Consider the following 26,188-nt stretch of genomic DNA (forward strand, 5'->3'; position numbering starts at 1 on the left):
CCCAAGAAAGACACCTTTAAACACACACACACACACACACACACACACACACACACACACACACACACACACTTTCTTCTAACTTATTTGTAAAATAAATAAATCAAACAAACTCCAAACATCATTTATCAAATTCACACAATGATTTATTTGACATAACATTTTTTTCATCTTAAATGAGAGAGACAATACAACTATTCAATGAAACATTATGGTGCAAATGCTCCACAGTCTGCAATTTTACACTCCTCTTTTGGTCTCTCATTGTAGGTTGGAACCCCTTCTAGTCTCTTCAGTACGTCTGTGCCTTCTACCACCTGACTGGAAAAATACAAAGAATACAGTATGTTTATATCACCAAGAACTGACTGTAGTTTTCATATACATTGACATTTGATATTAATCGTTTGTCAAAATTGTGTGAGGGCTAATCTGAATTAGGTACTATTGATTATTTTCTTCAAGATTTTTACCCCAATCAATGATTGATTTTCTTTTAGAATCAATTAAATTGACCCCTAATCTGAATCGATATGATGCGTAAGCGTAACCAGAGTTGAAAAGTTACAAATCAGAGGCACAAACCCAAAGGCAACATATTTCGTGTCCATCCACAGAGACGGCTGCAGAGTGATGTAGAACTGGGATCCGTTACTATGGTGACCCTGGTTGGCCATTCCAAGAATGCCACGCTTAGTGTGCGAAACTGCAAAGCTTTCATCTAAAGTAAAAGAGAACACAGACGCTTATAGACAATATACATACTGTAAACAAGTACACTGAATTCACAGGGTTGTGCAGTAGATGTCCAAGCTCTCTCTGTATCTGCACCTTCAAAGATCGGTCCATAGATTGACTCCCCTCCATTGCCCTTTCCTTCTGGTGAAACATCTATTAAAGAAAGGCATCAGGTGAGGATGTTACATTCCTTATGTACAACAAACACAAGGTTCAATATGCTGGCGGGGAGAAAATCCATGCCTATACCTTTGATATCCCCAATAATCCCCCTCTGGTCATTCATTTTAATTGCTGGCATGTGTTATATTCCTACTTCTGGTCGGAGTGAATTACCTTAAATACATGCATGGATTTCCTCTTGAGAAATGTACGTACTGTATACTGTCTGATATGTTTGATATTTTCTGTATGTTTGATAATATCATAATTTAACAATTTAATAAAAACATTGTGTGTGTGTGTGTGTGTGTGTGTGTGTGTGTGTGTGTGTGTGTGTGTGTGTGTGTGTGTGTGTGTGTGTGTGTGTGTGTGCGTGCGTGCGTGCGTGTGCGTGCGTGTGTTAGGCTGCGCAACAGTGACACGTGGTGGTGAAAACCAACCAAACGCTATTTTCGTGCTCGGTCACAGCCAGCCAGGGACACGGCCAGGGACACACATAGCTATAGGAGTGGTTGCACCACTCAAAAAGTTGTCAAAATGTGTCAACAGTTCAATACAAATAGGGCTATCAAGAAGATCAATAGTCAATTAAACGTAGGATAGCCATCCAAATATTATGTAAATGCAATAATGAAAAACAAAAACTACATTAAGCACAAGACAATAATGGCTTATGAACCATACCTCCACCTTGTACCCAGCCACTGGGTACCACACGATGGAACACAGAGCCCTTGTAGCATAGCATGAGACCACTCTGTGAGAGATCACATTCTCCTGTGCACAGGGCCTGGAAGTTCTTACAAGTCTTTGGACACACATCTGAGAACAGCTGGGGAGATGCATGGTAATGTGATGAGATACAAATTGGGAGATTGTCTAGTTGGCTTTACTTGTTAACATTCATTCACGTCTAGATAGAACAGATCACACATTTCAGAGTGTTGAATTAATGCAATGAGAAAATCTGTAAAATTGTTGTACGACAGAGTACAGACAGTGAGCTGCTATTTTGGCACATGAAGCGTCATACGATTACCAGTAAGTATAAATCAGGCTTTACCTCAAACAGCAACCTCCCTACTGGCTCCCCTTGAATCTCAATGTCCATGAAGACAAACTGATGCTGTGATAAAAGAAATATAGTTAGATGCTGTCAAAGCCCAAGGGAATTTACTTGATATAATTCTAATACTACAAATATGTGTACATGATATTATTCTGCAGTACATATTCCAAGTTCCAAGTAACTTCGACTATGGTCAAACACAATATTACAGAGATGTATGTTTAGCAATGAGGGCCACACAATAAACATAGTTTGTTATGCATTAACATAAAATCACACCCGTGTGAAGTGAGGGGTGCTCTTATCATCGTACATCATCCCATTCTGGCCAATCACAATTTGCGTCCTCACTTTTCCATCTTCACTTTTGTCTTCAATGTTTGTGTTTACACAAACAATTAGTACATGTCTATTGTTTCAATAGCTTATCAAGTATTGCATGGATTTTTGAGGGGCGGTAGCCACTCCTATGTCCAGCTTTTGAGGGGTTGTGTAAACAAACATTGAAGACAAAGTGAATTCCCATAGACAGTTTGAGGGTGTGTGTAAACACAAACTTTGAAGACAACGTGAATTCCCATAGACAGTTTGAGGGTTTGTGTAAACACAAACATTGAAGACAACGTGAATTCCCATAGACAGTTTGAGGGTTTGTAAACACAAACATGTGTAAACACAAACATTGAAGACAAAAGTGAGGACGCAAATTGTGATTGGCCAGAATGAGATGATGTATGATGACATGTGATGATAAGAGCACCCCTCACTTCACACGGGTGTGATTTTATTTTATTTTAAATATAATAACGAGACATTATCAAAATATAACGTGTTCTGTTGGACTAACTTGGAAAGGTGTACGTTTTACTGTAAATCTAAATATAATTCATAATATAATATGACCTAAACTGTAACAGGGGAAACAAACACACAATAGAGATACCAGTCCACAACAGTGAACAAGGTGTAGGAGCCATTATGATGGTGCTATATTATTGGCATATTATTTTTGAACACTTGGTGGCGGGCTTTAGATTTGTCAGCACTGGGTGTGTATTTAGAGGTGCAGTGGTGCAGGTGCACTAATCAGATCACATAGGACACAGGAAATGGTAGGAGCACACCGTTTCTTACCAGCAGCAACAGAACAGAGACAGAGAAACTTCAACAATAACATCACTGGTATGTTCATGTTCATGATTAAAACTGCTCACTTCTGCTCAATAAATACAACAAAACTGGACCTAAGACTGGACATTCATCTTTCATGTTTCTGTTAGTACTCTGCGTAGGATCACTCCCATCACCTGTGAAGTAACGAGCAAATATGCATTGGAAGGGAAGGATTGCCGTTACACTCAAGTAAGAAACGACGCTCTACGAGTGAAAAGGACATCAAAAGAGCCACAACTGGACAGACATTGTTTGTTTCACTGCCAACACTGATAGGTGATTGGACACACCTGCAGGCTACAGCTCTATTGGGGTGAGTTGGATTTGAAGCTGGCTGTGATTCATCAGCAACATGTCTAGTGGTGATGGAGATGCTCAGCCACAAGATGGCAACATTGAACCTGAAAAGGAAAAAAGAGTTGTCAAACATACAGCTAAAGGCTTGGAAATGGTGGTTGATAAGTATCAAAAGGCAAGAGGATTGGCAGTTAAAAAGGCTGCAAAGTTGAGAGAATCAATGAAGGAGCTCATGAACTCAAATGACAATTTGGAGGCTGTAAAAGGTCATTTGGATGAATTAATTCATTTATGTGGTGAAGCAAGAGCAGACCATTCATCACTGGTGGTTTTGCAAATACCTGAGGAGGAAATTGAGAGGCAGAATCAGTGGTTTCAACCTAAAATTGATATTCTGGAGGATTTCATGCATGATGTACACAAATGGCTATCAGAAGTGAAACACCAAATTACACATGATGTCACTGTCACTGTTGAAACTGAGCCATACATACCTGTCACCCAAGAAAATGAATCTCGAATGCATACTACTGTTGAAAATGTCACTGTTGAAAATGAACCACCAATAACACACACACCTGTTGAAAGTGAAAACCTGAGTATTGTCAATTCTGATGATGTTGGACCCGGTGACAGTGTGTCAAATATTTCTAGATCCAAATCCACACGCAAATCCACCACATCCAAAGCATCTTCATCAACATCATCTGCTCTCATTATTGCTCAGGCTGAAAAAGCTGCTCTGATGGAACAGATGGCTGCCTTGGGAAAGAGACATCAGATTGAAGCACAGCAAAGAATACAACAGGAACAATTCAGAATACAACAGGAACAATTCAGAATACAACAGGAACAACTCAGAATGCAAAAAGAGAAACTGGAGATGGAGACAAAACTGGCAGCAGCCAATGCAAAGGCCCAGGTACTGAGATCTATGGGATCAAGAAAAGGTTCAAGAATATCATTGGGGATGCACTCAGATATACAGGGAGCGGCTGCTGCTGCCGTTACTCAAAGGAAAACGACTTCATTAAATCCAAACACATCCTTACCTGATCAAACGACCCAACAAAAGGGAAAAGTGTCAATGGAAACGAAGCCTCCCCCACAACCACAGGTTGTAAGGCCAAAGGCTTATGAAAAAACTACCAAAACTCATTACACAACTCCTCTAACCCAATACTCTCTCCCCAGGCAAACTCCATTATTGCAATACCCTCTCCTCAGTCGAAATGTGCAAACTGAAAACATACCGGGTCAAATGAAAAGGGGTGTTCAAGGTCAAACTGTATGTACTTCACCTACTGTTACAAATGTTGTTGATCAAGGTGATATTTCCAATGTGTTACAAAGACAGAATGACATAACGGCCCTATTGGTCAAACAGAATCTGCATTCCACTTTGCCACAAAGAGACATTCCGGTTTATGAGGGAGATCCATTGCAATATGAAGGTTTTATCAGGGCATTTGAGAGGGCAATTGAGAAAAAGACATGATTATGGTGACTGTCTACATTTTTTGGAGCAATATACAAGAGGGCATCCAAAAAATCTTGTCCGCAGCTGCCAACATCTGCCTCTGTCACAAGGCTACCCAAGAGCAAAACATTTGCTCAAAGAGCATTTTGGAAATGAGAATAAGATTGCCACGGCATATATGGAAAAGGCTTTTGCCTGGGCAACAATCAAATCAGAGGATGCAAAAGGGTTGGAAGCATTCTCTCTATTCCTCCGAGGTTGCTGCAATGCTATGGAGAATCTATCCTACATGGACGAGATGAATGTGACTTCCAACATGAGGACCATTCTTTTGAAACTGCCATACAAACTGAGAGACATATGGAGGACCAGGGCCTGTGAGCTAAAAGAGGGTGGTCGTCGGCCAATGTTTCCTGATCTTGTTAACTTCATCGAAAGACAAGTGATGATAATGTCCGACCCACTTTTTGGAAACATCCAGGACCCTAAGCAGACTTCAACTGTCAAAACCTCAACCACTGTTAAATCAAAAGAAAGGTCAAGTTCAAGAAGCAGTTTTGCAACAACAGTAACACCCATAACAGCTGCGGAGTCAAAAGGAGAGAAAATGAATGCATCCATCAGTCACTACCCATGTCTGTTCTGCAAAAGAGGTGGCCATACATTGGAACGGTGTCCTCAGATTATGGAAAAGAGCCACAGGGAGAAAATAGACTTCTTAAAACAAAATGGAATCTGTTTTGGCTGCTTAAAAAGAGGACACTTATCGAAATTCTGCAGAGGTCGTCTAACTTGTGACACATGCAAACTGAAACATCCTGATATACTTCACATTCGACAAGAAGAACAACAACAGACACAGAAATCAAATGAAAGCAAGGCTGTCATCTCACCGCACACATGTGGTCATATTGGGGCCGGTGATGAAACCTCCATCTTCTCCATCGTACCTGTTCAAGTGAAGAGCCACAAGGGAGACACAGTTTTACAAACATACGCATTTTTAGATCATGGCAGCACCTCTACATTCTGCACTGAAAACTTAATGAATAGGCTCAAGATGGCAGGACAGAAAACAAACATACTCCTCCGAACGATGAATCAAGTAAAGCCTGAGTCTAGCTACCATATCACTGGTTTGGAAATAGCAAGGATGGACTCGGATGACTTTATTCAACTGCCTGATGTATTCACACACGCAACCATGCCTGTCTCACAACACAATATTCCAAAACAACAGGACTTGTCTGACTGGCCATATTTAAACCATATCACACTACCCGAAATAGACTCTGGCATTGACCTCCTCATCGGCACAAACGCCTCGAAGCTACTGGAACCCTGGGAGGTGGTTAATAGCCAAGCAGATGGACCATACGCAGTGAGGACCCTATTGGGGTGGGTCATCTATGGTCCATTAAGAGGAGACGACACCATCAGGGATGAGAATGGCTGCCCTGCTGTTGCTGTCAATAGAATATCTATTCTAAACCTGGAAGAGTTGCTTGTCAAACAGTACAATCAAGATTTCAGTGAAAGAGCCAGTAATGAAACAGAGGAAATGTCAAGAGAAGAGGCCAAATTCCTTGATATTATAAACCACTCAGCAAAGATTAAAGATGGACATTACTGCCTAAACTTACCTTTCAAACAAGAAGATCCCATCATGCCAAATAACCGTTGTATTGCAGAGCAACGCATCCAGAGCCTGAAACGCAAGTTCAACAAAGACGAGAAGTTCCATGATGAATACACATCTTTCCTCACAGACATGATTAACAGTGGCTACGCTGAATTGGTGCCAGTGGACCAGCTGAATCGAAGTGATGGAAAACTCTGGTATATCCCACATCATGGTGTGCATCACTCAAAGAAAGGCACCTTGAGAGTGGTCTTTGACTGTGGAGCAGTCTTTAAAGGAACATCACTTAACTTTCAACTGCTTCAGGGTCCCGATCTGACTAATTCACTTATTGGAGTCCTCACCAGATTCAGACAGGAACCAGTTGCCTTGATGGCAGACATCAAAGCCATGTTCCATCAGGTTAAGGTCTCGGATGAACATGTCGATTACCTGCGATTCCTATGGTGGCCTGAAGGTGATGTACAGCAAGATCTGGCCGAATACAGAATGAAGGTACATCTTTTTGGAGCTGTGTCATCACCAAGTTGTGCCAACTTTTCTTTGAGAAAGACTGCTGAAGACAACCGAGCTCACTTTCCATCTGAGGTGACAAACACAGTAAATAACAACTTTTATGTTGATGATTGTCTGAAATCCATGCCCACAGAACGAGAAGCAGTACAATTAGTAAAAGACCTGACTGCTCTCTGCCAGAGGGGTGGATTCATTTTGTCTAAATGGATCAGCAACAGCCGTGCTGTGTTAACATCTATTCCACAAGAGCACAGGGCCAAAGAAATCAAGGAGTTGGACTTAGACAAGGACAATCTGCCAGTGGAGAGAGCTTTAGGATTACACTGGTGTGTTGAAACAGATGTGTTCAAGTTCACAAATACTGCACCTGAAAGACCACACACGAGACGTGGCATCTTGTCTGTGGTTGGCTCTATATATGACCCTTTAGGATTTATATCACCATTTGCTCTGCCAGCCAAGCTGATAATGCAGGAGCTCTGCAGGAGGAGGCTTGGATGGGATGAAGCCATACCCAACGTCTTCTCACAGCAGTGGACAGGATGGCTAGCGGATCTGAAGCAAATTGTGGAATTCAAAGTGGACAGGTGTATGAAGCCTAAGAACTTTGATCAAATCACACACTCACAGCTACATCACTTTTCGGATGCCAGCGAAAGTGGCTACGGAACCGTGTCCTACCTAAGACTGGAGAACAGTGACGGAGAAGTGCATATTGCATTCATGATCGGAAAATCCAGAGTGGCACCACTAAAACAAATGACAATTCCAAGAATGGAGCTGGCCGCAGCAGTCCTGGCTGTCCGAGTTGACAAAATGCTGCGTAGGGACTTGCAGCTGCCACTGGATAGGTCCATTTTCTGGACTGATAGCACTACAGTGCTGAAGTACATAAACAATGAAACAAAACGTTTTCAAACATTTGTAGCAAACAGGATTTCTCTTGTAAGAGATGCTACTGATGTATCACAATGGAAATATGTGAGTACAAAGGAAAACCCTGCAGATGCAGCATCAAGAGGGCTGACAGCAGACCGCTTTCTAAGCTGCAAGAAATGGATCAGAGGACCAGATTTCCTCTGCAGATCAAATGATGAATGGCCTAACTTGCCCTTTGAATCAACAATATCTGCCAATGATCCAGAAATCAAACCTGACATCACAGTAAATGTCATTGTCAAAGATCAGCTGAACCCAGCCAACTATCTGATCCACTACTTCTCATCATGGATGAGACTGAAGACTGCTGTAGCTTGGCTTCTTAAAGTAAAGACCACACTCTTGCAACTGACTAGAAGGAGAAAGGAGCTTCAAGCTGCTGTGAGCAGTGTTGAAAAGGATCCTGTCAAATTAAAAGAGAAGGTTGAAGAGGAGATGCAAGTCTTTAAAGCGATGCTTCGTGGACAGTGCTTAACTCCCGAAGATCTTATCCAAGCAGAACATGCAGTCATCTCATTCAGTCAAATGCAAAGATTTCCAGAAGAAATATCTGTTCTGCAAACTGATAAAAATGTCAAAAGAAGCAGTCATTTGTACAAATTGGATCCAGTGTTGGATGATGGACTACTGAGAGTAGGTGGTCGCCTGAATAGGCTCGCGATGCCTGAAGAAATCAAACATCCGATCATCCTCTCAAAAGACCTTCACATATCCACCCTGTTATTACGACATATCCATAAACTACTCGGACATGGAGGAAGGAATTACATGCTGTCTCATCTCCGCAAAAAATATTGGATCATCAAAGCAAACTCTGCGGCAAGGAAAATCATAACCGACTGTACTGTGTGCAAACGACAGCGGGGTAGAGTTGGTGAGCAAAAGATGGCAGACTTGCCTTTGGAGAGAATTCAACCAGACAAGCCTCCATTCACAGATGTGGGAGTAGACTACTTTGGTCCTATAGAAATCAAGAGAGGACGAAGTCTTGTTAAAAGGTATGGCGTAATCTTCACCTGCATGGCAAGCAGAGCAGTACATCTTGAAGTTGCACATACACTTGACACAGACTCCTGCATCCATGCACTAAGAAGATTCATCTGTCGACGAGGTCAAGTTTCATCTTTAAGGTCAGATAACGGTACAAACTTCATAGGAGCTATGCTTCAGCAAGGGATAAAGTGGAGCTTTAACCCCCCAGCAGGATCCCATCACGGCGGTGTTTGGGAACGACTGATCCGCATGGTACGAAGTGTACTCCGTTCTGTTCTTAATCAACAAGTGCTTGATGACGAAGGATTGCAAACTTTAATGTGTGAAGCAGAGGCAATTTTAAATGATCGACCCATCACCAAGTCTTCTGATGACCCAATGGACCTGGAAGCGCTGACCCCAAATCATCTTCTTTTGTTGAAAACACAGCCAATATTGCCACCTGGACTCTTTGTGAAAGAGGATCTGTACATCAAACGTAGATGGAAACAAGTACAATACATGGCAGATCTCTTTTGGAAACGATGGACAAAAGAATACTTACCATCAATCCAAGAACGGCAAAGATGGTCAGCTGAAAGGAGAAGTTTTGCCCCCGGTGACATTGTGGTGGTGGTAGATTCCACTGCACCACGAGGCGCCTGGTTACTGGGGAGAATATTGGAGACCATTCCTGATTCAAAAGGTCTTGTACGCACAGTTCGACTAAAGACCAAAAGCAACATCTTGGAGAGACCAATAACAAAGATATGTCTGCTCCAAGAGACTGAAACACAAGAGACTGAAACACAAGAGACTGAAACCTAAAGAGACTGATGTTCAAAGAAGGTTGAATGAATTTACTTTATTTCTTTTGAAATTGTGAAAAAAAAAAAGGGAAAATGTAAATGTAAATTTGATATTGGCTCCTTATATGTTTTATTTGTAATTGTGTCATTACACTTAAGACAATTAGGGGCCGGTGTGTAGGAGCCATTATGATGGTGCTATATTATTGGCATATTATTTTTGAACACTTGGTGGCGGGCTTTAGATTTGTCAGCACTGGGTGTGTATTTAGAGGTGCAGTGGTGCAGGTGCACTAATCAGATCACATAGGACACAGGAAATGGTAGGAGCACACCGTTTCTTACCAGCAGCAACAGAACAGAGACAGAGAAACTTCAACAATAACATCACTGGTATGTTCATGTTCATGATTAAAACTGCTCACTTCTGCTCAATAAATACAACAAAACTGGACCTAAGACTGGACATTCATCTTTCATGTTTCTGTTAGTACTCTGCGTAGGATCACTCCCATCACCTGTGAAGTAACGAGCAAATATGCATTGGAAGGGAAGGATTGCCGTTACACAAGGAAAGACTACTTTCATGCATCCGACTTCCATTTTACTTATCTATATATGTATATGTTATGTGACAGTGTGACCGTTGTGTTGACTCGCCCGTGTCTTGTGGAGATGTTTGACATAATAGTCTCCAGTGAGCTCTGCATAAAATGCACGTGGACGAATGTGTCCAGTGAACTGCCACTGTTTCTCAGCCCAGCTGGCAAGGTCCTTCTCATCACCAAGTAGTTGGCCGTTCAGAAAGCACATCAGGTTGCTGGAAAACAGCCACACTTCCCCCTGCAGCTCCTTGGATAAGAATGTTTTAAAGAAGTATTGGTTTTTGGTTCGGTATTTCATAAACAATGTCGCAACACACAACAGCGCAAAATAAAACAGAATAGACTAAATCTCTTGCACTGCAATAGGCCTACATTTCCTTCCATTAGGCTTATATGAGATTATCATTGACTCATGTATATCAGAATGATGGTGTCATCATCTGTAGGCTATTATCTGGGAATGCATTCGGTAGCCTAAAATATTTTTGGTTCTGTCTTGAGAGATGATATGACTATTATTATATCAATATAATAATTAAGTAACAAAGGCAAACATAACTTACTGTACCTACCCTTTTCTTATTATACAAATAGACATGCCAATCACTTTCGAATAGTGGTTGAATTTTTGGATCCAAAAAGGCATCAGGATATTTTAGTTTTAGTTCCTGTTATTGAGATTGAGAGAATGAAGATACAAGAGTTAATTGTGATTTAAGTTGTTTGCCAGCTCTTCGTGAATTACATTATATGCTAAGTAGGCTACCTTACCTCAGCAACATTCTTGGCAACATGAAAGTTATGTTCTTTAATCAAGCCGACAATTTCTATTTGCACATTGGATGGCATAACTATACTGGCAACATTCGGTTCCACGGACTGTAAGCAAGCATCCCGTATCCATAGCAACAGCTGAGCGCACTCAGATGACGTCTCATATTGTTTTGAGCTCATTTTAGCAAGTCAAATTGTTATGCATTTCTTTCTACCTTTGCTGTCAACCAATTCCGTAGAAAGTAGATTAACTAACAGTAAAACATTGCACAGAGGCCGTTGGCAATGGTTATACTTACTACTATAATAGTATTCGACAGTGTACAAGGGTGTTTTGGAGCAGCTCTGCCCAGTGAGGAGAAACAGCTACAAGTAAAGCCTGCTGCTGCCTCCTGCTGGACGAGTTTGGCTAAACTAAAGTGTGGCTAGCTAACAACCTGTGGACACTGGACAGGTTAAGTGGGGAAAGTGTATTTATAGTGTTTAACATGTTCTGAAAGGAAAACAAAATAAAACAAGAAAATAAAGAGGGAGGACACCACCACTGCGGCGGGTCCTGACAACCAGCCCTGATTGAGTAGTATTTTATAGTTAATGTTAGCTCACGATTGCTATCTTTCTCCAGAAACGTTAATATTGTATTTGCAGAAATGAGCCCTGAACCTTGTGGATCTGTTCATGGATAGCACCCTTAATTACCGCCCTAGTTTCAGAGAAAAATGCGATATTGCGTCTTTTAGCACTTTCAGCTGAGCCTCGAGCTGGGTAGTATTGTGCTGATAAAGCATGTATAAGTATAACTGCTCAGTGCTTGCTACTTAAACCCTACATACCTTCAAAATGCAGGGTAATGAGCTTTAGTTAGACCTTCCACTATAATATAGTGAGACATATATTATATTTCTCATTGCTGCACAACCAATGGTTCATCTGAGGACATACAGTAGCCTACAGTTAAGTTCTGCTTGACTCTCATTGGGCATCCATTCTTGCCACCCTACCTACCTCTCTCTTCTGCCTACTCGTCCGTACTCTGTGTGACCCCTGCTGCTGGTACTCCCTGAGGCTGAGATGCCACCTGGAACTGCCTGGGGCCACGGCTGTTAATCCCTGAGCCACTGGAGTCATACAACAATCAATCCAGAAATATTGTCCCTCTGTCTGTCCTGTCTATCTACGGTCGGCTTCAAATTGTTCTAAACACACCATATATGAAGATCTCCAAACATGGGTTTCATAGATCACTCAGACTGACATCATAGATACATTGCTGTTCCTATAAAAGTGTGTGTAGCATGTCACTTCTGTAGAATACGTTTTTGCCTCTGATGAACATTTGGAAATGTCAGAGAAAGTAGATGTTGATTTAACTGCTGCAAAAAAGAACCCTCTTGTATGGCTTGTAAAGGTGCCGAAATATGTGGCTCAACAATGGGCAAAGGCTCCTGGGAGAGGCGAGGTCGGGAGAATCAGAATTGTCAAGAACCAAGGAAAAGAAGATGCGACTTTCACCATGAATGAGGGACTAACCATAGGTGATGGCATAGGAAGCACCTCAGTATCTGCACCTCGGGAGCATCCATTCACCATGCAGTCGGTGGGAGGTCAGACATTGGCTGTCTTCACTGAGTCTTCATCCGATAAAATAGCTTTGGAGGGAGTGGTGGTGCAGAAAGCAGAATATACTTGCAGACCAGTAGACTGTATGAGGATACAAATAGAAGAGGCAGCTAAGCCTGTGAGGCTATCTCGACAATTGGACAAAGCTGTCACCAACAACTACAAACCTGTAGCCAACCACGCCTACAATCGTGAATATGACAGGAAGAAGAAGGAAGAGGGTAAACGAGCCAGGGCTGACAAGCAGCAAGTGTTGGACATGCTGTTCTCTGCTTTTGAGAAGCACCAATACTACAACATCAAAGACCTGGTGGACATCACCAAGCAGCCCGTGAATTACTTGAAGGAAATCCTCCATGAAATATGTATCTACAATATGAAGGGAACATACAAAAACACATGGGAGCTCAGGCCGGAGTACAGACACTAAAATAAAAGCGTGACTTGCCCTCTCATAGCCTGCGATGAGAATAGAATTTCCCTGTGGGATAACAAAGGTTAGGTACCGTATACAGATGCCAAATAGTCTCTGGAAGGCACACTCACAATTATATTTATTTTGTATTTTAGAAATCAGCGAAACTACAACTACACTTTTATTGGGAAGGTATTATTCTTCCGGTTTGAGAGAAAGGATGTTCTGGTTTGAGGGTTCCGGCCTGATGACTACAACATGACGTAAGGTATCATCCACCCCCGACCGGATCAAACAGCAATTTAGTAACACAGACAAGGCTTTCCTCCGAAGTGGAAAGTCTGGTGACGCAAGGTTAGAGTGTGCCCTCAGTATCAACTGCCCATAGTCCAGCCGACAAATGTGAAAAGTTGCACTGTAGCCTATCCTATGTCATATCAATTCTTTGGTTGCCATTTTGCCATAAAAAATGTTTATTTTCTTGTTTATGATTTATTTCATGTACTTGGTTTAAGTTACCACTGTGTGAGAAGTGTATTCAAATTGGTCATTGCCCAGAACTCTTTATATCGTGTGGTCTCGGTGACACACCGTAAGTGATATGAACTAATTGATAAAATGATTGACTTGACTGTGATGTGGTATTGAGATTTGACGCAATCATTTAAGAAATTTCTGTGGGGCAACTTCAGCTAAATGATGTCAAGGAAATTCCTAGACATCATTCCTAGTAGGAACTCAGCCCAGTTATTAGTCTAACTCCAACACCACACCTTCACCACTTCAATAATAATTCTACTATTGCCACCCTGAGCGGCTGTGGCTCAGGAGGTAGAGCAGGTCGTCCAATGATCCATGGGTCGGCGGTTCGATTCCCGGCTCCTCCTGTCTACATGTCGAAGTGTCCTTGGGCAAGACAAATTGCTCCCGATGTGCTGGTTGGTACCTTGCATGGCTTCCGCCGCAATCGGTGTATGAATGTGTGTGTGAATGGGTGAATGTAATGCACAATCTATGTAAAGCGCCTTGGATAAAGGCGCTATATAAATGCACCATTTATTTACCATTTTTAGTGGTTGATATCATGAAACTGGAACTCAATAGGTACACAAAGGTCCATGTGGTTAAGCTAGGGGGCTACATTTCACTCAGCAGCAGTAAAAATGGGCCATACGTTATTAATTTAATTTTGTGTAAAGCCAATGAAACAAAAACATGCAAAAAAAATAACATTTATATTTCACAAAAATATTAAAAATAGAATCCATTATTCAAGCAAACAGCGATTCTCCTTTGAGATGGGATGTACTTAATGACAAAGAGTCCCATACAGTAAGCAAATTAATTTTCAGCCAAGACAAGGTCAAAGTTCATACCTACAGTAACACGACTGTACTTGTGCACACGCAGGTGTTCAATTAATGGCTCATCCTCTTGGTCAGCGGATTGCATCCTTGGCACACAATTACGGCGTTGGAATTAATCCTCATATTTAAAAGATTAAAAGAATTGCCTGTTCGCTGAGACCCTTTGTCGTTCAGTGAGAGAGGAAACAGGATGTGAGGAACATAGGGAGGCTTTTGTAGCTTCAACTAGTGTTGGGATGAAAGCCTGCGCACACAGAGGGGTCCTTCAAAAGCTCCTACGTCTCCCAGCAAAGGTCATACTCTTTCAGCCTGCTGTTGAACTGCTGAGTCTCTCTGAGAAGCTGCAGGTTGCCCGGTCTGGCCCTGCCCCCCTTTCCCTGGCGCTTCGCCCTAACAGGAGACAGGAGAGGTGCTCTGATGTCACTCGCCTTCTTGGAACCATCTTGGGTTTTCTGTGTCAGTTTTTGGACCTGCGACAATAGATGAAAAGGGGGTTAAAAGTATTGAAATATATACTGTATACTAGAGGTTCAGGCACATGTCTTGGCTGTGATTATTATGTATATTCTCTTCAAGCCATAAATTGATAATAGCCATCACGACACAGACAGGAGTGTCCGCCCTGAGACTGGGAGGTCGGGGTTCATTCCCCGGCCGGGTCATACCAAAGACTGGGACCCAATATGCCTATCTCACAGCATTTCCCCGCCCCCTTTCCACGCCCCCTTTGGGAGCTAATGGTGTTATTTTTTCTGCGGTCCATAGACTTCCATGTTAAAAGAGGTATTTTCACAAGCCACAAACTACCGTTTTGTAAAGGTAAGGTTTATTCTACTTATTTGAGTTGTTATACCATTGTGTTTTCTTCATATTATTATCGGTCTTTGACATTTTAACATTAGGAAATGTACTTGGATTCTCCAGAGAAAAAAAGTGTAAATGCCTAATGTTAAATGACACCACTAACTACCGGAAGGGGGCGTGGAAAGGGGGCTGTGAGATAGGCCTATGCCTCTCAGCTTGGCACTCAGCATCAAGGGTTGGATTGGGGGTAAGTCCCTGCGATATACTAGCACCATGTGCACTTGTACATCAAGCTGCCTCATGCTACAGAAACAGGAGACAGGCTCCTGCCCTATGCGCCTCATGGCTCGGCAAGGCTTACTTTTTATCACAACACTAATACTTATCGCAGGAACATTTTATGTGCCTTGTTTTGTTGTCAGTTTTTCAAAGATTATCTTTGGGAATGCTTCTGAGCTATACTGAATCAAAATATGCGTACTGTCTGCTGGTGTTTGCGGAGCTTTGTGATCTGAGCCGACTTCTCCTCCATCTTCTTTACCAAAGCCTCCAGCTCTCTCTCCAGATCCTCTCTGTGCACACGTTGATCTGTCACGTCTATCTGACTCACCAATTCCTGGTGCTCACTACACACACACAAACACACACACAAGTCTCTACAGGGATATGACCAGCAGGAAAACAATAACCTCATCATAGAAATTAATTATTTCTATAAGAAAAATACTCACAAGCTCATCTGTCCTAGCTCGTCTTGCAGGGCCAAGAGCAGGTCGGACAGACAGCTCAGGGACTGAGCTGCTTGTTCAGGTGAGGGTTCGTGAGGGGTGGAGGTGGAGGCAGACAGGGCCCTGCGGAGGCTTTTCTTGGCCCCGGAGCCAGACCTGCGCATGGACTGCACTTGCTCACACAATTGGGGCTGGTGGTGCTTCATCATGTGGAGGATGCTCTGCAGGTTGGCGTGGACCGAATGGCTCGGACTTGTTGACTACAAGAACAGTGGGAATATGAGAGAAAGCTCAGAGGATGTGTCCACTGATCCTTGTTGCCGTTTACCCCAAATGTAATCATTATGCCAATAAATTCCTCCCTACACACATTACTGTGTGTTGTCAACTTTGTCACTGCTGTGGTATGCCACCCCAGCCCGTAGTAGTACGTAGAGTGACAAATATCACTCTACCTGCCTGGCTTCTCTCCCCCGAACAGAGGCCAATTGTGTTCGGGGCAGTGGATTCAAATCCCCAGACTCTGCAGTGCTGGGCAGGCACTTTTGCACAGTGCCACCCGAGCGCAACATGTAGGTTTTTAAGAGATGAGATTGCAAGTATTATAGTATAGTATTGCAAGTAGATGTAGTATTGACTCACCGTTCCAGCGACAAAGGGCATTCGGTTCCCTTTGGTGTAACTCGGTGATGATGGTGGTCCTTGCCTTCTAGCAGAACTGGGAGACTGGGGTAGGAGATGGACGTTATTTTCACTGCTACACCCAAACAATAATTATTGTTTACGAATTATTAACGAAGTGACTAAAATACCCTTGATTTCTTCTTCTTGGGTGTGATCTCGAACCCATCTGGACACAGTTGCAGGTTAAGGTTGGCGTTCAACTCCTTCTGCAGCTGAGAACACACAATACTGTAAAGTAGAGCCTCAGATTGTCTTACTTTTATTTGATTTCATTTATTGTAATGTTTGTATTTTTTCTGAATTGTACAGTATTGTATTAACTTTGTCTTGTTTTTGTTTCATTTGTTGTTTCTTTGTATGTCTGATCCTTGTATTTACAGTTTTTGCTCATCTTCTATTTTTCTGTGTAAAATGTAACATGGAGTCATAAATATACATTGAGTCATAAAAAGAGTAGAGCCTCAGGGCAGTATTATGCGTGTCTTAAGTACCAGGTCTTATTACTTAACTTAAGACCTGGAGGCGTGGTCAATGCTGTTTGGCCACTCAGAATAGCCAAATGGCATTTATCACGCCTCCAGGTCTTAAGTTAAGTAATAAGACCTGGTACTTAAGACACGCATAATAGGGCCCTTAGTGTTCATATGTGTAGTTAAGCTAACCTCATCTGCTTTCCCATGCAGGAGCTTACGCTCATGTTCTTCCTTCAGAAGTCTCTCCTCCAGAACAGCAATCTTCCTCTAAAAAGAACACAATTCACTTTTGATTTCAATGTCTCCAAATATATCACATGTATGGGTTATTTAATATTTTCACCTGCACTCTCAAGTTACCTCGGCCAAAGCCTGAGTTTCGTTAAGTTTCAGGCATTGCTTTTCGAGGTTATCCAGCTTCTCACATTGGGTTTGAATATCGGAGCTGGTTAGCAGTCGCTGCCTCTGAAGTGATGCCTTGAATTGGGGATGGGGTTGGTCGTAAAAAGAAGAGATATACAGACAGAGTGGTTATTAATAAGGTTGGTTGGAGGTTGCTCACCGACGCTCAGCACAGCATTTTATGATAACATTGCAGTTTTTCCTGCATCTGAGGAAGGTTGTGTGTGACCGTTGCTTAATGAATATTCTTTCTGTACTGTACAAGTGGCAGTGTGCGGGTAATCTTTTATTGATTAATAAAACACAAGAAATTGCTTAATCTTTGACAAAAAGAAACAAAAAAGGGGAGAGACATTTATATGATATCCAATATTATAGTAAGATTTATTTTGTGGTGAATTCTGTCTTTACAGTGTAATGATTCACCTGTTTCTCTGCTAGGGCATTCTTGTCTTTTTCAGCCTTCTCCACCATCTTCTTCATGTAGTCCAACTGCTTCTCAAGGACCTGGCAGCGAGCCTCAGCAGACTGCAGCTGAGAGTCTAGCTCTGAACACACCCATAAAGACCCATAAGGACCTGGCAGCGAGCCTCAGCAGACTGCAGCTGAGAGTCTAGCTCCGAACACACCCATAAAGAGTACAGTTGGGTGCCACCGATATTGTCCCTATCATTTGACCCATTTAGGCCTGACCTCAAAATTTTAAAAAATCCTTCTAAATCCTCCAGTTTTCTGAAATAAATATTTTCACGATTTTTCAAAAATAGCAGACCTACAAGCTCGTAGCGCGCCACTCTGTGGCGCGCTACGAGCTTGTAGATCTGCTATTTTTCAATAGCTAAATTATAACAATGTTTAAAACACCAAAAGGGGTTCCCGCCCAAAATGGGTTAACTGTACTTTTGCGCAGATCACGCAAACCTCAGCAAAAAGAAAAGGACAATATCGATGGCCTCCAACTGTATATAGATTAAAATATTCCAAACATACTGTACCTTGTTACACGTTCATCCAGACAAAGATCTATACAAAAATAACTTAATCTCTCAAATTACCCACATTCTGTCTATTCCTGGATCTGTTACCTTTCTGGTTGGAGTTGTCCGCCTCAGACAAGGGAGCTTCTCTCAGTGTAGTGGTAGAGGCAGCGGCGTGCTCATAATTATGAGCAGCCAGGGAGAACGTATCAACATTGATTTCTGCTTCTTTCCTTTCCAACTCCAACCGTCGAATCTTCTCTTGAAGTGTCTTCAGTGCCCCAATGATGGCTGAAGATAAGTAAAAGCAATGCAGGATAAGACAACCCTGCTCATTATTGTAGTTATTGAGGGGCGCTAGCCCCTCCTATGTCCAGCTTTTAGTCTGTGTGCACAAACTTTGTCATTAAACTTAAAACATTAAATTCCCATTGACAATGAATGGACAATTTTACATCATAGTGTAAAGTGTATATATAGGAGGCTTTCAACTCTCAACTGTCAGGGCATCCGAAGCGGGTGGTCAGTAGGAAGTCGGGGATGATGGTAAGAGCGCCCCTCACTTCACACGGGATGTGATTTTTATTTACTAGTATGAGAGAATTAGGAATTACAGGACCACATTGGAAACAATGTAATTTTGTAATTTTGTGCTATCCTTTTAGCATTGTTATTATATAACTGTACCTCTGTACTTTTTACAAACTGTTATTACTGTATTCAATCAATCAATTAAACCTGCACCAATGTTTAGCCTTTTGGCAGTTGCAGTGGAGAAAACCATTGTGTGAAAAATAAATATCCACACAACACAGCACTACTAGACATTATTTTGTAGAGCAATATACCATAGAGTTTGTCAGCTATAAGTTCTGGTATTCTACAGACTGCATGTATTAATTTCCATATTATACATACAATCAATGCAATTTCATGGAGGAACTCATCTCTGTGGGTGGGTCACACTGCTTCAACTTAGAACATCAGCCATTCTAGGCAACCATACCTTTGCTGTCAAGATCAGCTGAAGTTAGCGAGACCCTCGGACTGGGCCGCTGTTTTCTGATGATGATGGAAGGGGACACAGGGGCTTCCCTCTCATCTGATGTTAATGTAATCCTGTCTGGCGGATCGTAGTAACTCCCAATGTAACTGTCCTTAGAGGGCGAGTCTAAAATCTTTTAAGTAGGAGGAGAAGACAAGAACTTAAAAAGGGTGCCGTTAGTGAGATTTGTATGTTAAAGCAAAAGTTTTTTGTTAAAAAGGTTAAAGCTCTATGACCTATGTTGTGTTGTGGTAGTAATTAATCATTGCTACAGTCAGTGTTTGTTCAGTAACTAACCGAGATCGCCCCCCCTCTCCAACAGAAAATACATTTTCAGATGGGACACCCATTTAATCTATTTTGATAAGATTAATTATTTATTTTGTCACTTCCAATTTCACTTGTTTATCCTGCTCATACATACCCATAATGAGTATGAGCTAGACAGAGCTAACGTTATTACTGCTTTGTGCAACTGTTTTCAAAACAGGTCCTGGTTAGGGTTACTTACCAGCTGCGTACAAGCCCAACTAACACTTGCTTCTTGTCTTAATACTGATGAATTTGCAACACATACAGTTTAATACGAAAAAGTGGAACGACATTTTTTGACATTTAGCTCTTGCGATCTGTTAGCAGCAGACGTTAGTAGGCGTTAGTAAACATTATTGTATTCAATAGTGCTTAGCTTACCTTGTCTTGTTTGGTCTCCATAGTGTACGGTAGACGGTACACTTAACAACACGATCGAGTTCTCCAAGTTTAGTAAGATCGACGATGTTCTTTTCACTCGTAAGCGTACTGTTTATTTTTCAGTTGTGTTGTGGTTCCTCTTTGGCAATTGGCTTAGTGCCTTGTCCTCACCTTTTGAATTTCCCTCTTCCTCTTGTTCTTTACCGCTCACTGGTTCCTGGTTCCGCCTGTGCACTGTCTCCTCCTCACAGGGGGCGTGAGGAGCAGAGCCATATATTTTCAATATAATGTCATTTGAAAATGTATAGGTACATTTCAATAAAGAAATCTTAGCAATCCATTGGTATTATAAAACACATAATTTGGTCAGTCAGTGGAATATACAGGTAGCTAACATATGACTGATTGCTGGTGCTGCAAAACAAATTATTATTATTATAAATGATATAAATATTATAATATCCTACATGCGCAGCATCTCTCTTGATTTCAGACAAACATCGAAATGCGTGACGGGAGGTGTAGTTTTGAAGAGCTCGATATGAAGTCCACTTATTGAGTGTAGGGATTTTGGAAGAATCAAAATCCCATGAATCCTTCAACTGGGCTCGTTGCCACGCCCCGAAGCACATCCATTCGTCGATGTTGGCATAGAACCGCCCTCCATGTCTCAGCAACGTTGTCATTGGGTATTTGTCCTGTCAATCAAATGTTTATCACCACAAGTTGTTGACTCCTATCGCTACTGCCCAGGGACGAGTTCCGAGGCAAGACGTCCTATTTCCGAAGACCTGCATCAAATAATGTGGTTTAAAGTGAGTATTTCATTATGTCACTCTTTGATTTTTGCTTGTTGTGAAAGGGTTTTATTTATTCATTTACATATTTTAATGTTTTCGCAATGGTCCCTTATCTTTACGGTGTCTTTTTCATAAGCAGCTTGAAAGCCTTAAGACAAGACCATAGACGAGATGAGAGAGAATCAAGGAGAGAGAGATTGAATGGATCATTAGACCATTCGGTTTACTAAAGTCAAGTGTGCACTGTGCAGGCTTAACACATTATTATTATTTAATCACATTGAGTGAGTGTGAGTGTGATTATTGAAGGAATGAACACCATGCAGTCCGTTATCTGCTCTTTGATGCATTTTACATGCTGAAAGGGAATAATAATTATAGCTACAATTTATGCACCTTGTCAAACTGGTAAATTGTGTCAACGCCAGACCGTTTCCCCCTTCTTGAAGTTGTTTATTACACACCAAAAAAATGAACTTAAATCATATTGGAACTTTTGAGAATCAATCATTTTTCGCCACGATCCAAATCAGATCCCAATATCCCGCAAATTCTTGCAGTGTCTCTCTGTCATCATGTTGGGACACGCTGAAATGCAGACACGCACGCACACGCACGCACTCAATATCACGTCGCCTTCAATGCATAGGGATGGGAGTCTATTATTCAATAGAGAAATGTTTGAGTAGAATGTAATTGTTTGGGATAATGGCACAGTGCAAGCTATTTATTTGTTTGTTTGTTTGTTTGTTTGTTTGTTTGTTTGTTTGTTTAGCCCACCACAAGAAATCACAAAAATTAGGCCCACAGCAGAGATGGATGCACAGCCTCAGGACCAGGAACCCTTGGGGAGGTGGGACGGGCTGGGTAGCCGGGATGCAAGCTCCAGAGAAGCAGCCATGGAGCACGTCCGCCAGGAAGTGATGAGGAGAGTGGAGGACATCCGTCCCATACCAGCCTCGGCCCCCTCGTCCCCTGCAACGCCGAGCTCCCCCAACAGCGATCTGAATGACATTCTGGCTCGTCTCCTCATGCTCTCCAAACGGTGTCCCTTTGAAGACGTCAGGGAGCGTTTCGTGTGGCTTCTGCAAGCTGTCCAGGTAGGCCGTCCTTTAGAACAGGGGCCGCTAAATCTTTCTGTGCCAAGGTACCCCAAACAACCATAGCCTCTGACTGTGGCCTTCATTGAAATTTGTATTTAACCCAAATAAATAAATAAATAGCCAATCTACAAGCTCACAATATGTTGGAGCACAGCTATGCTTTGAATTGTTTGAATTGAAATTACATTTTTGAGGGACGCTAGCCCCTCCTATATCCAGCTTTTGGTGTGTGTGCACAAACTTTGTCCTACACAAACATTAAATTCCCATTGACAATGAATGGACAGTCAGTCAGTGTCTGAGCAAATAGACATTGTGTCTATTTTATGTCATGATGATGTACGATGATAAGAGCGCCCCTCACTTCACACGGGTGTGATTTTTATATACTAATTATTTATTTATTCATTTATTTATTAAATTCCAATTGGCCCCCACTTTGAAAACCACTGCTCTAGAATTCACAATGAGACAACTTAACCCCCATAAGCATTTTGCATGTAAAATAGAGATGTATACACTGACACCACGGCGTGTAATCAGCGCCTCAAACTGTGACTCCGCCCTATTTTGGGGGAAGTTGTGATTTGCGCTCGTTCATTGCAATGCAATTTGCGGCATTTTCAAAACAATATTGAGCAGAGTAGCGATTATCAAACGTATTTGCAATGCCATACGTTGAAAGATCTGTTGCCCGTGGACAAGGCACGCTACCTCCGCAAGTTAGATAGCATCGGCATAGATGTTTGTCCGTATGTGATTAAGGATTGGACCAAGTTGCATTGGCAGCCATAGAAAATTCTTACCCCAGGCTAAAACCGGATGTGACGTTTTTGGGCGTTCCTGTCTAGTGTGGTGTCAGTGTATAGGAAATATACCTCATATTAATATAGCTTCTCTAGAGCTTATGCTATTGTTCCACTGCCATCTGCTCCTCTCTGCACCTTTTCATAAGGTTTGCAAACACTGCCAGTGAAGCTGTATCCTTCCTTGAGCCAAATTGCCAAAATACATATGACAAGAGACACCATTTAACAGCCCCCCGCCATCTCCCTGGGCTTGTCAAGATCACATATATCTTACATAAACCACATCCATACACATAGCTGATTGCAGTTGCCCAAGTAAGCAAATTATAATTAAATATAGACATTCTCTTAAAGCAGTGAAACATAAAATGCATAGAGTGCAACACAACAACAACAAAAACACCTTACTTAACCAAATTAACCCTAATATCCATACTCTGAGCATGTAGGTGAACATTAGGCAAAATATAAGATCTATACAAGCTTGTAGATCGCCTATAATTACAGCAAAGAGATTTAGTGTATAGAGAAAAAATGTGGGGACCAAGTTTAGACTCCTGGACCTCAGTCAACAAAATATATACTGTAGATTTTAAATGCTTTGAATTGCATGTCTGTCCTTGTATCAAGTGCTCTCTCTCAAAAAATGTCTCATGGCAAACGTTAAAGGTTACTTTAGTAACCACGGTTGTATATATAAATTGAACGAAATACCTTTCGTTTATGGGTAGGTTTCCTTCAAAACCTAGCTGCAGAACATTATTTTATGTACTCCCAGGACAGAAAATTCTAGAATTTTCGCTGTCCTGGGCTCTAAGGGTGACGTAGGAAGCCACGCCTATCCCGTATAGATACCTGCGTGGCTACGTCAGCCCTCATTCGGAACTTTTCTTCTGCTTTAGAGAACAGAAGGGCGTTCCACGAAAGGTATTTCGTTCAATTTATATATACAACCGTGGTTACTAAAGTAACCTTTAACGTTGTATTATATAGAAATTTCACGAAATACCTTTCGTTTATGGGACTTTATGAACTCCCGTGACCTGAACTTCCAGTGGGTCCCAGGTAAACCTTTTGGGAGGGGCTCGGACCCTTTTGGGTCCAGAACCTAGTCCTTGTGGAGAGCAGGAGGCAGCGCTATGCTGCCCTGATGCTTTACTGAGCAGCGGCCCCCAAGACCGCGTGCGCTAGCGAAGGCGCTGCCACATCTAGGTTATAGTATGTGGCGAAAGTCGAGGGTGTAGACCAGCTTGCTGCTGTGCAGACTTCCTGAATGGAGACACCCTTGTAGAGTGCCCAGGAAGCTGCCACACCTCTTGTGGAGTGGGCCCTCAGGGCTTGAGGGGAATCCACGCCTTGGCTAGTGTAGGCCAGACGGATGGCTTCCACTATCCAGTTAGAGATAGTGACCTTCGTGACGGGCTTTCCTTTGGTCCTGGCACCCCAGGACACAAAGAGTTGGCTTCCTTGTCTGAAGGGAGCCAGTCTATCCGCGTATATGCGTAATGCTCTGACTGGGCAGAGGCAATTAAGCCTGCTGTCTTCGTCAGAGGAGAACGGCGGGGGATGGAAAGCCTGTAGGTTCACTGGCACACACACTGAGAGAGCATTTTTGGGAATGAAGGCGGGGTTTGCCTTTAGGGTGACCTTGGTCGACCCCTCATCGAACCTCATGCAGTCTGGAGAGATCGAGAGCGCATGTAGGTCGCTGACCCTTTTTGCTGTCGTGAGTGCGATCAGGAGAGCCACCTTCAGGGTTAGGAGCTTGAGGCTCACGGTTTGTAGTGGTTCAAAGGGTGCTGTAGCCAGAGCCTTTAGAACCAGGGACAAATCCCACGAGGGAACGAGGGATCTGCATGTCCTATGTTCCCTGCGTACACCCTTCATGAATTGTTTTACCAGCGGGTGCTTCCACACCGTCTGGTTATCAAGGCCTGGGTGGCAGGCAGAGATTGCCGCCAAATGGACCTTGACTGAGGAGAGGCCTAGACACCTGTCTAGGAGCTCCTGCAGGAATGACAGGACGTCGATCACTGAGGCCTGGTAGGGGACTGTTTGGTCTGGTCTTCGTGAGCACCAATGCTCGAAGACGCGCCAGGCTGTGTCGTAACGGTCCCTTGTTGACTGGGCTCTGCCTTTCTGAATCGTTTCGATTACGTTCGGAGGTAGACCCACGGCAGTCAACATCACCCTTTGACGGGCCAGACCCATAGGTCTAGGTCCTGGGGGTGAGGGTGGAAGATCTCCCCCCTCGCTTGAGAGAGGAGATCCGCTCGAAGGGGAATTCTCCACGGCTGGTCGTAGAGGAGAGGGGTTATTTCCGACCTCCAGACCCCCCACGACGGGGCTATTAGGAGCACCTTCAGACCCTGAGTCCTCACTCTGTCCAGAGTGGGGCTGATGAGGGATAGCGGGGGAAAGGCGTAGAGAAGGGTTTTGGGCCATTGGTGTGACAGAGCGTCTAGCCCCAACGTTGATGGTCCCCTGATTGCGAAGAAGAGGGGACACTTCGTGTTCTCCTCTGTGGCAAAGAGATCCACCTTGGATTTCCCAAACCTGCTCCAGACCTGGGCCACTGCATGAGGGTGTAGTGACCAGTCTGAGTAGCGGAGAGGTCCTCTGGACAGCAGGTCTGCCCCTGTGTTCAGAAGACCTGGGACGTGACACGCTACTATTGAGAGGACGCGTGTGTTGCACCACAGGATCAGTTTCTGAGCCAGTTGATGAAGACGAGGGGACCTGAGTCCACCTTGTCTGTTGATGTAGCACATGGCCGTGGTGTTGTCTGTCCTGACTAGGACATGGCAACCCAGGATGCGCTGCTCGAAGTGTTTCAGGGCGAGGAAGACTGCCATGAGCTCTAAGTAATTTATGTGAGGGGCACGTAGTGGCCCCGACCATAAACCTCTGGCTGTGAGTCCTTCCATCGTGGCTCCCCAGCCTGTCGTGCTGGCGTCTGTAGTGATGACTTTCCTGATCAGAGGCTTTCCCATGGGGACGCCCTCTGAGAGGGTTTTCCTGTCTGACCACCATTGAAGGGCTAGTATGCATTGTGATGTTACTGTTACCTTCTGGTGCCGACGGTGCATTGG

The 26,188-nt window shown here is 42.9% G+C and overlaps 4 protein-coding genes across 5 annotated transcripts in view; 2 read left to right on the forward strand and 2 right to left on the reverse strand.

The window, feature by feature from the left end:
* Positions 1–209: 209 nt before the first annotated feature.
* On the reverse strand, positions 210–11,286 carry ppil6 (peptidylprolyl isomerase (cyclophilin)-like 6; the record flags this gene model as incomplete). The annotated part of the gene is made up of 8 exons (XM_079526741.1): positions 11,174–11,286; positions 10,975–11,070; positions 10,458–10,649; positions 1,964–2,026; positions 1,585–1,732; positions 832–891; positions 586–721; positions 210–321 (listed from the first exon to the last, which is right to left on the reverse strand). The coding sequence occupies exons 1-8, from the start codon at positions 11,249–11,251 to the stop codon at positions 210–212; spliced, it is 885 nt and encodes a 294-aa protein (XP_079382867.1). The 5' UTR covers positions 11,252–11,286.
* A 1,232-nt stretch (positions 11,287–12,518) lies between these two features.
* Positions 12,519–13,226, forward strand: LOC306941328 (general transcription factor IIF subunit 2-like; the record flags this gene model as incomplete). The annotated part of the gene is made up of 1 exon (XM_079526742.1): positions 12,519–13,226. The coding sequence occupies one exon, from the start codon at positions 12,519–12,521 to the stop codon at positions 13,224–13,226; it is 708 nt and encodes a 235-aa protein (XP_079382868.1).
* Positions 13,227–14,371: 1,145 nt separating this feature from the next.
* cep57l1 (centrosomal protein 57, like 1) lies at positions 14,372–20,632 on the reverse strand. 2 transcript variants are annotated; one of them, XM_079526732.1, is made up of 11 exons: positions 20,385–20,632; positions 19,653–19,824; positions 18,755–18,937; positions 18,096–18,217; positions 17,628–17,744; positions 17,457–17,534; positions 16,923–17,006; positions 16,753–16,836; positions 16,114–16,370; positions 15,864–16,038; positions 14,372–15,048 (listed from the first exon to the last, which is right to left on the reverse strand). In XM_079526732.1, the coding sequence occupies exons 1-11, from the start codon at positions 20,403–20,405 to the stop codon at positions 14,854–14,856; spliced, it is 1,488 nt and encodes a 495-aa protein (XP_079382858.1). In that variant the 5' UTR covers positions 20,406–20,632; the 3' UTR covers positions 14,372–14,853. The 2 variants fall into 2 exon arrangements, with proteins under 2 accessions (XP_079382858.1, XP_079382859.1); XM_079526733.1 differs by having other exon boundaries at positions 15,864–16,008; positions 20,385–20,630.
* A 463-nt stretch (positions 20,633–21,095) lies between these two features.
* Positions 21,096–26,188, forward strand: part of sesn1 (sestrin 1) — a 73,539-nt gene continuing 68,446 nt past the window's right edge. Inside the window, exons 1-2 of the mRNA XM_079526720.1 lie at positions 21,096–21,199; positions 21,960–22,284. Of these exons, the coding sequence (XP_079382846.1) occupies positions 22,000–22,284 (285 nt within the window). The 5' untranslated portion in view covers positions 21,096–21,199; positions 21,960–21,999. The remainder of the gene's footprint in view (positions 21,200–21,959; positions 22,285–26,188) is intronic.

This window comes from Electrona antarctica (assembly GCF_951216825.1).
Source record: "Electrona antarctica genome assembly, chromosome: 17".
NCBI lineage: Eukaryota > Metazoa > Chordata > Actinopteri > Myctophiformes > Myctophidae > Electrona > Electrona antarctica.

Excerpts from the sequence above, each read along its gene's own strand:
- cep57l1 (XM_079526732.1), bottom strand. The coding sequence starts at position 20,405 with ATGGAGACCAAACAAGACAAG. Across the intron at positions 16,837-16,922 it reads CCAAGAAGAAGAAATCAAGG|TCTCCCAGTTCTGCTAGAAG; the intron begins GTATTTTAGTCA and ends CTCCTACCCCAG. Across the intron at positions 15,049-15,863 it reads TCCGCAAACACCAGCAGACA|GTCCAAAAACTGACACAGAA; the intron begins GTACGCATATTT and ends CTATTGTCGCAG.